Source organism: Alligator sinensis, unplaced genomic scaffold, assembly GCF_000455745.1.
Source record: "Alligator sinensis unplaced genomic scaffold, ASM45574v1 scaffold954_1, whole genome shotgun sequence".
Lineage (NCBI taxonomy): Eukaryota > Metazoa > Chordata > Crocodylia > Alligatoridae > Alligator > Alligator sinensis.
In genome coordinates this window covers 685060-694726 of record NW_005842228.1, presented here as the reverse complement: position 1 = coordinate 694726, position 9667 = coordinate 685060, and the positions used below count along the sequence as shown (strand labels likewise).

The 9667-nt window shown below is 47.1% G+C and overlaps 1 protein-coding gene across 6 annotated transcripts in view; it reads left to right on the top strand.

Annotated features, from left to right (window-relative positions):
* Nucleotides 1-9667, top strand: part of ACSBG1 (acyl-CoA synthetase bubblegum family member 1) — a 115249-nt gene that overhangs the window by 84844 nt on the left and 20738 nt on the right. For all 6 annotated transcript variants that reach the window (XM_025208388.1, XM_025208391.1, XM_025208389.1 and 3 more), the window contains 2 exons: nt 4976-5125; nt 8009-8185. In XM_025208388.1, coding sequence (XP_025064173.1) covers nt 4976-5125; nt 8009-8185 — 327 coding nt within the window. The remainder of the gene's footprint in view (nt 1-4975; nt 5126-8008; nt 8186-9667) is intronic.

Genomic DNA, 9667 nt, shown 5'->3' with positions numbered 1-9667 from the left:
GCGTGGGGGCGTCCCTCCCAGCTCAGTGATTGGCTACAGGGGGACCCCAGGTGTCCCCCCGACCCAGGAGGCACCAGTGGCCAAGCTAGGCGGGTGCAGGGCAGCCCCCAGTGCACTCCCCGGTGGACCTGGAAGTGGACCAGAAGTGCTTCTGATCCACTTCCAGGCCTGCTCCCAAGCATGCTGGGGAGTCCCCTGTGCTTCCAAGCGCCCCAGCATTGCAGGATTCATGAGCCCCTGCTACCTAGAGGTATGTAGAAAAAACATTTAAAGCTGTCTCTATGTCCGAATCTTCGAATCTTTTTGAATCTCTCTGAATCGATTAGGAGGGTTCCGATTTGATTTGGAGAAATTAAAGGGTCCCTTGATTCAATTTGGATTTGGAGATTCGGCCACCAAATCAGGCCAAATTTCCACCAAATTGAATCAGAGACTGAAGCTTCGCACAGCCGTAAATCCTGCCGTTACAAGGGTCTGGGCGCAACCCATATCTAGGGTGGCTTGGACAGCTTTACCCGCTACCCATGCTGTTACTACAGGGCTGTCCCAAACTGCTATCTCCTCTCTTCTTCTGAAATTGCAATCCATTTCCTCCACACCTTCATTTGCTTCTAACCAATCCTTTAACCCTGGGCTGTCCCCCGCAGGCTTCCATCTCTCTTGTGGGCCCAGGGAACATTCCTGGGAGATGTGTCTGGACCTTCCACATTGGTAGCATATCACCCCATGTCTTGGGTATCTGGTTGGTCCACACCACGTCTCTTCATCTCTTTTAACTTGGCCTCCCGTACCTTTGTATCCCCTTTCCTTGACGTGATCCAGTTCAGATGCTGCAAATGCCTCAGCAATCCTCAACACCTCTTTGGCTGCCTTTGGGAGATGGCAGCACACCCATAATTGTGTCTCATCTTTGAGATCTCACATGAACAGTTCTAATAAAATCTGGTTCGCAAGAGCAGCCCTGTCTACCTTTTCAGGTTGAACCCACTTATTCAATAGATCCTTTAGGAGATGCATCAGGGTCCGAGGCTTTCGATCGTCCTTCCCTTTTCAGGCTCTGAACAACCTCCGGTAATGCTCGGCTGTGGTTTCCAAGTGATGTAATATAGCTGCTTTGAGTCTTTTGTATTCATAGGCCTCTTCCCTGGGGATCACCTGATATGCCACTTGAGCTTTCCCTGTAACTAGGTATTCTAGCTGACTCGCCCATTGTAGCTGGTCGAGCCCCATTTGTAGCGCTGTCTGCTCAAACGATTCCGTATATGCCTTCACATCATCTTCCCTTGTCATTTTGTGCATACAGAAGGTGGTCCAATTCCACTGCATCCATTCCTCCTGTTGTAAAGCTTGTTTTTGCTGGACTTCCAATACTTTTGTGACAGTGTGTAACGTTTGACCCAGCAACTCGACCTGGGGTGTTAGGTTCACCTCCATTTGTATATTGGCCTCCACGGTTGCTTCCTCCTGGTTTTTCCTGGCCAATGCACCAATTTGTAAGTTCCCGTGGCATTTGTTTGTGGGCCTAGTTCTTAGGGACCTCTCAGGTTTTGCCATTTTGTTGGAATCTGGATGGTTCGGTGCTGGAGTATACGTCTCGAAAGGCCTTCAGGTTGGTTCTCATCTGCCACGTCTTTGATGGAAAAATCATTTATTATTGGGAGTAAGATATTATGTCTCACCTTCCCTGAGGCTTCCATAACCAGGATAGTTTGGTTTCCTGATGCGGGGCTCCGCCTCCCCTACATTCTGCCTTACACCAACCTTAAGGTCTTATCTTTTGTTCACTCTAAGGTGAGCTCCAGCAATGTTTTGTCTGGTCTTGGTTGGTTTTTTTGGCTTTAAAGGAAAAAATAGGGTACGGACCTCACTTTGGTCTGGGTTCCCTGTCATAGCAAAGACTTGCTAGTAGTCTTGGCTACCACTAGGTTTACCTTATTACAAGTGATGTCCTTGCTCCTCTGTTATGTTTATCTTGGTCCGGACTCTCGGCTCTCTGTTCCCTTTGCAGTCCTGTCCAGAGGTGTCCAGTACCCACACCTCTTCTTTATGTAAGTCCTTTAGGTCTTGTGGGCTTTTCTGTTCTTTGTGTGCCCCCTCCTGGGGCAGCCACTGCTGCTCCTCTCTGGAGCTTCCTCCTCCCCGGGGCTTTCCTGGCCCCACCGGAAGCCTCACTTCTGGTCTCCTCCTCTTGTCCTTATTATCCCTTTAGTGTTTATTATAAAGAAAATGAACAGAGATAGGAGGCATGGTGTGTGCCAGATTGCTTTATTTTATATATTCCCTTTATCTTCCCCCTTGGATCATCATACAGTAGTGCAATTCAAATGATCAGGCTCCCAGCGGAGCTTTTAACTATGCCGTAAGGGACTGGATGACAAATCAACACCAGAACACTGCCATGAAACAGATCCATGCTGGGGTGGGAGCTGGCCTTGGCTCTTCCTGGACCTGTTGTGCTTTTTCCTTTTTTTTTCCTCCTCTTTCGTTGCTGCGGGATTTTTTCCCGCCACCGTTTTGTTCCCACCGGACTTCCGGTTTATCTCCGCATCCCGCCAGCTCAGGAACTCTTCACTTTGAGGTAAGTTTTGCATCAGGGCCTAGCCCCCATCACAGGCTACAACCTGGATACCTAAGAATTTTACAGAAGAAATGGCATTAAGTTGACACGTTATGCTCCACAATTAGAAAATATATCTGCAAACATCACTGATCCAGGAACAGATACGTGACCAACTACACTCCATGAAAGGGTGTAGTTGTTACGCCAGTTGTGATAAGAACATATGGTAGTTGCTACTGTTTGTTTTCCATACAGGAAATTTGGAGATCAAATCACCAAAGGCAGAGATGGATGTTTATTAGTTTTGAGATAAATCCAGTCACACACAACATTGGACAGAGATAGGAAGAGGTGTCTGTGTGGCAGGTAGACCGACAACTGGCATAATTGTACAACGATTATCTGCTGCTGTAACTAGGAGAGACTCTGACTTCTCTGGATGACATTTGTTTCCAACAAGCAAATCCACAAATCAGTAGATATGTGTTTTAGGCCTGTGCGAAGCATTAAGTATTCGCTTTGGATTTGGATTCGGCCAATTCAGAGGGACAGTGATTCGATTCAGAGATTCGAATTACTATCCCGATTTGATTTGGCTGAATCAGATCCGAAGATTTGGTGCCGCTTTGGAGATTCGGCCATAGACTAAACAGATAGCAGTCCTCACTACGCTGGACACAGCTGCCTCCAGGTGGTAAGTCCATTGTGCTGGGCGAAGGGGGGAAGGAAGGGGCATGGGGGGGTGCAGATCAACGCCCCCACAGCAAGGTAGGGATTGGGGCTTGCGTTGAGACAAGCTGCCCAGCTGGGGGCGGGGAGTGCGGGACTTGGGAAGTGGGGCAGAGGGGTACGGGATGCAGGCACAGCAGTGCTGGTAGTGGGGGCTATGCCCTGCTGCCGCTTGTTCAGTGGGGTGGGCGGTGCAATGCAAGCATGGCTCACTCCAGGCAAAAGGGAGCAAGCAGCAGCAGGGCATAGCCCCTGCTCCCAGTGCTGCCATGCCTGCATCCCACACCCTCCTGTCCCAGCTGGGCAAGTGGCAGCAGGGCATAGCTCCCACTCCCAGCACTGCTGCACCTGCACCTGCGCATCCCCACCCTCCTGCCCATGTCCTGTGCCTGCCCCCCCGCCCCCCAAAACTGAGCAGCTTGTCCCAGGCCCAGCCTCAATCCCTCCCTCGCTGCAGGAGGGGTTGATCTCCCCCTGCCCGGCTCCTTCCCTCCCTCCATTAAGGGTGTCCATATCCATTCCACATTCTGGAGCTGTGTTCTGTAGGGCTCCCTAGGGTTGGTGTTTTAGAGGAAGGCCAGGGGCAAGACTTGTAGACTGGAGATTCAGAGAGGGAGCTTGTCTGCCACAGAAGCTATTTCAACCATAATGCATTTTAATACAAAGTGTACCTTGAGATGAGGAATCAGTCCTCTCAATTGCATAAAATCTTCCTTTCTTCTCTCAGCCCCTTCCAGCCAAGCCCATTTACTGAGTATAAGCATAGTAGAGGCCCCAACATATGCCTTTCTCCACAGGCAAACTTCTTGCCAGGAATAGCTTTGGGCTGCTGTCCTTGGTCATTGCTCCTTGTATAATTGTTTTATAAACCATCTGAGGCCTCTACTTGCACTGAGAAGTTAATCACTTGGCTGCTGGTCTTCCTTCCTGTGCTGTGATAATGCACCCCAGGCCTCTATTAAAAATGAAACCAATGGGATTTTAATGTGTACATGGTACATTCAACAGCCTCCTAAATTCAGTCTACCTCAGTGTACCTGACAGCAACAAATAAAATATACTGTCTTAGATTCTCCATTCTATTAGAGCTAGCTTGCAGTGCACTGAAGTCTAGCAACATAAGATAGAGCAGGACTCCTTGTGATTTAACTTTCAGGCCATGGTGGCCCTGAGCAGAAAGACTGCAACCAGAAACTTACAGCTGTTTTTGTGCTTTGAGTAGTGAAGTGGAGTTAAGTCAGTAGTCACATAATTAAATACTACAACTATGACAACAATGACAGTGCTACTTTATGTAGAACCTTTTAACTCAAGCATTTAAAAGTGCTTTTCATATGGGGTGGACAAAACAGCATATTTGAAAGTGGCCAAATTTCTTGATGTTTTAACTTGAAAACTTTGATACAATCTCCAATACAAGAGACCTGTGTTATCAGGCTAGAACAAAGAATAATGTTCCCATTCATCAAAAGATATAATAAAACTTCCATGCCTTTGCACACACTTCTAATAATTGCATATTAAGGGATCAGGCTCAAAACTTTTGGGGTAACTAATGAAGAAGGGTCTGTGTGACATGCACATCCAATCTATAGTCCTACACTGGGCTCAGCCCCAGAGCTATTTGCGCAGGGAAAAATCATATTGACCTGATATATAATTTTTTCTTTTAATTTTACTTTCCAGATGGAAGAATTTATGGAGCTGGGAAATGAGATAACAGACGATACACTGGATTACATTATCAACTCCCAAAAACCTAATCAGTGTTGTGGTTTAATATACACTTCTGGAACAACCGGGAAGCCAAAAGGGGCCATGCTGAGTCATGATAATGTAGGTAGTCTAGACATACTTTGAATATAAAAAATCTTAAAGTGTGATGGTATTTATTTCTGTCTCTTTGTAATAGCTGAAATGTGGTCATGGTGAAGACTCACGCAGTAGTAAAAGAAACTTTTTTCAAACTATATTTCTGAAAACATGCAAGCAGTGAAAAGCAAGAGATAATTAAACGTAATTCAAACTAACATTGCACGTATCATCTTCAAAAATCATGCGTGTCAGCTAGTCGTAGGAGTCTGACATTAGACGCTTCAGCAAGAATATATTAAACATGACCTATGTGTTAGGGGTGTGAGAAGCTTTGGTCACTGATTCAGTTCGGCAGAGATCCGGCCCAATTCGGCGACCGAATCTCCAAAACCAAATTGAATCAGGAGACCCATTAATCTCTCCAAATTGAATCGGAAGCCTCCGATTCAGTTTGGGGAGATTCGATGATTCAGCCGTAGACATAGCTTTATATGTTTTTTCTACATACCTCAAGGTACCAGGCGCATTTTGTGAATGCTGAGATGGTGGGGCAGATGGAGCGTCCCACAGGAGCATTGGGGTCCCCCCTGCGTGCTCAGCGATAGACCTGGAAGTGGACCAGAAGTACTTCCAGTCCACTTCTAGGTTTGCCGTGGAGTGTGCGAGGACCCCCCCTTGCCCCCTGGCTCAGCAACTGGTGTTTCCTGGGTCTGGGGGGGCACCCGGGGTCCCCCTGCGGCCGATCACTGAGCTGGGGGCACAGGGGGGTCTGCTGCTGAGCATGCAGGGACCCTCCTGTGCTCCTGTGGGATGCTCCATCCGCCCCACCATCTCAGCATTCACGAGCCATGCCTGGGACCTCGAGGTATGTAGAAAAAACATATAATGCTGTGTCTATGGCCGAATTGCTGATTCTCCAAATCAGAATCAAATCTTCAGATCCCAATTCGGTCAAATTGAATTGGGACAGTGATCTGAATCAGCTAATCAAATCACTGTCCCCCAAATTGAACTGAATCCGAATCGAATACTGCTCGCTTCGCACACCCCTACTATGTGTAGCATTATTACATTTGTAAATTACATTATTTCTAGATTCTTCTGTTTAAGTAAAGAATAGCAAAGTTTCATGTATTTTATAGTCCTGTTCTTAACAAAAGCCCTCTCTGTGCTGCTGCAAAGAGTCCTAGATGGAAAACGGATTTTTCACAAAAGGCTGCTCACAAATGGCAAGATTGTTGTTGGCTGTTGCATAACTGTGCAGTGGAAGAAGGTCTGAGAAAATGTACTCAAAAGGGAGGAGGAGGAAGAAAAATGTCTGGATGCAGGATGCACTGGACTTGAGATAAAATAGGACTGATTAAGTCTGGCAAATCATATGTTCTTCTATCTCAAAAGGGTCCAATGGTGTTTCCAATTTTGCTGCCAAACTATTCCTGGCTGCAGCTCCCAAACAGGCTATTTTTATGCTGTCCAGTACAGTGGAAAACATCCATTGCCTGCAACTGTGTTGCTGCCTTCTTTAGTCACAAGTTTTTCCTTCTGTCCATATGCAGACCCAGTGCTGGGTCAGGCCTTTATGCCCCTACCCCCATGCTGAGGGATTTTGTAACCCTAAGCAGACAATGCAGCTGCAGAAGACCTCTGTTATACCGCTTTTGTTCTTTTCTCTCACAAGCACTTCTCCAGTACAGCCTTCTACAGAATGAATGGCCTCCCTGACTTTATGTGTCAGACTGCTTCTTTCATATCTCTCCTGCAAACCCACTTTACCCTACACTAACATATTCTCTTGTGCTTATTATCCCTTTAGTGTTTATTATAAAGAAAATGAACAGAGATAGGAGGCATGATGTATGCCACATTGCTTTATTTTGTGTATTCCCTTTATCTTCTCTCTTGGATCATCATACAGTAGTGCAATTCAAATGATTAACATCCCAGGAGGGAATCTTTTGAGACAAGCAGAGAACTATCTAGAAAAGGAATGAGAAGAAAGGGGCATAAGGAGCTTTAACCTGAGTAAAGCACCATTTCAAAATCCCACAAAAATTAAAGATGAATTGCTCTTGGGCATGATATCAGATGTGCTTTATATATTCTTTAGTTTTACTGATGTCTGAAACTCTGCCTGCAATGATACAGGATTAAGTCCTCTCCTCATGAATGACTTTGGCAAATCTTCTGCAAGGAACAAGTTTGAGTCTGTGGTTCTCAGGATTAGCATTCAGTAGTATCACCATCAATGCATATCCTAGCGTAACAAGCACAATATTCCTGATGATAAACGGTGCTGGCTTTGCTAACTGACTCTACCATGTGAGCTCATGATTCCTTAAATATACTGAGGGTTTTTTTCAAAAACTTTTTTCAAAACTTATCAGTGCAATGGGGAAAATGACAGTTTGACTGGAGTCCTTTTTATACATATCAGGACAGCTCCAAGAGGATGATACAAGCTTTCCTGTATGGCTCTCCCACTGTAACCCAGGTGGGGCTATTTTTAAATGTGAAGGAGTACTTCAATCTCCTTGACCATTCAGGCTGTGATCCCTCTGCTGAGATTAATTTTCACATTGTTACTTTGTTAACAAATGTATATATGAATGTTGGGGGGGAAGGGTTTTAGTATTCACAGTCCAGAAAGTAAAGAAAAGATTGCCAGTATTACATTACATTACCTTACATATCTGCAACTTCTTGTCCTTCTACAACAATTTGTCTTGCCATTTTTTTGGCTCTGAATGGGCTTTTCAGATGAGTAATAATCCTATATGTTAAAGGCAGGGATACTTTTAACAATACCAGTAGCTCATTCAGAAGGATCCATAGATTACTAATAGAATATAGTTATATTAAAAGAAAATGAGAATTATTTTTAATGGTGTATTAATTTATACACAGATAACTTGGACAGCCACACACTGCAGTAGAGCAGGGGACATGCAACCAGCAGAAATCCAGCAGGAGACTATAGTCAGTTACCTTCCACTCAGCCACATTGCTGCTCAGATCTATGACCTTTGGACTGGTATCAAATGGGGAGAGCAAGTCTACTTTGCTGAGCCAGATGCTTTAAAGGTACCTGTTATACTTTACATTTAAGTGATTTTTTTCAGCAGCTAAAGCCTTTAGTAAAGCATTTGATTTTCAAGGAGGTACAAGAAGGATTGCATGTCTTATGTTAACATTCTGGAAAGTTGAATCCAGCAATTCATGTATGCCCAGTTTCCATTGCCTAAAGCCTCCACTTTTCTTCTAAGCTTGAGTAATGCCTGGAAATCTGGATTAGATATCTCTTTAATATTTTTTAAAAATAACTTCAATGAGACCAGATCCTTAAGCCCCTGTTAAGACAGCAGCTTGAGGATTCCCTTGCTGTAGGAGTTCTGCAGTCAGGCAGAGATTATGAAAGTGTATTTTGGAGATGGAATAAAGCAGCAGTGAGCAATTATTTGGGCCTGAGGGACACATGGGGAGTTTTGTTGAGCTGTTGTGGACTAGGTAAGCACCCTCTTCCCCCACTCCCAACAACTCGCCAAAACTCCCTGCGAGGTTGTGGGTGGGTGGAGAGTAGTGTTCAGGAGTGGGAGGGGTGGGCGAGGTTGGGATCATGGGGTAGGCTTGCGGGGCGGTGACAGCTCTAAGCCAAGGCCTGGGCCCAGTTCCTGCATGCCCCTGCCCTCTGGGGGTGTGTGGGGTATGTGTGAGTGGAGATGTGGGGGCGTGTGTATTGTATGCGTGTGGAGAGGGGGATGCCTAGGTGCTAGGTCCCGTGAGCCTGCTGTGGGTGAGCTGGGGCAGGAGGTACATGCAGCAGAACTTGTGCGGATGGGACAGTCCATGCTGCCCCGCAGTGCTCTGCATGGGGCCAAGCCTCACCCATTCACGTCAGGGCAGCCCACACCATGCTCCCTCCGGTGCCGGCACCCTTGCCGGGTGGTGCTGTTATGCTCTACCTGCCTCCGGTGGCAGCTCCTGCTCCTGATCTTACCACTGTCGCACTGTGCTGTGCCATGCCTGGCAGGCGGCCGGCTCCTGCCCCAGCTTGCAGGGCTCCAGTTCACAGGAAGGCAGCTGGGAACAGAAGCAGGAGTCCTGCGCACTGGGGCAGGAGCTGCCTGGCTGAAACTGCTCGCCCACCTGTCCAGAATGGCATGGTGTGGCACAGTGTGGCAGGCGAAGGAGCAGCAGCTTCTAGCAGGCTGTTCCTGGTGCCACTGTGGCCAGCCAGGTGCTGCTCTGCTTTCCCTCCCCACCCCCCTCCAGCAGCAGCTCCTCCTCCCAATCCTGCCCCTGCCACGCTGTACCACAGCCCTCCCAGTGGCTCCATGGGGCTCTGGCTTCAGCTCCTATCCACTTTCTGGTGGAAGGCAGCTTGGAGCTGGAGCTGGCGCCAGAGCCCTGCGCAATAGGACAGGATGCATGAACAAATGGTGCCTCCTAATACTGAGGGGGCACCAGCAGCTGATCACCAACCAGAGGGTGGCCAGGGGCAGAGAGAAAAAACATTTTTTGGGGGGGCTGAGTGCATGTGTGCAAGCGTGCATGCTTCTTTCCCCC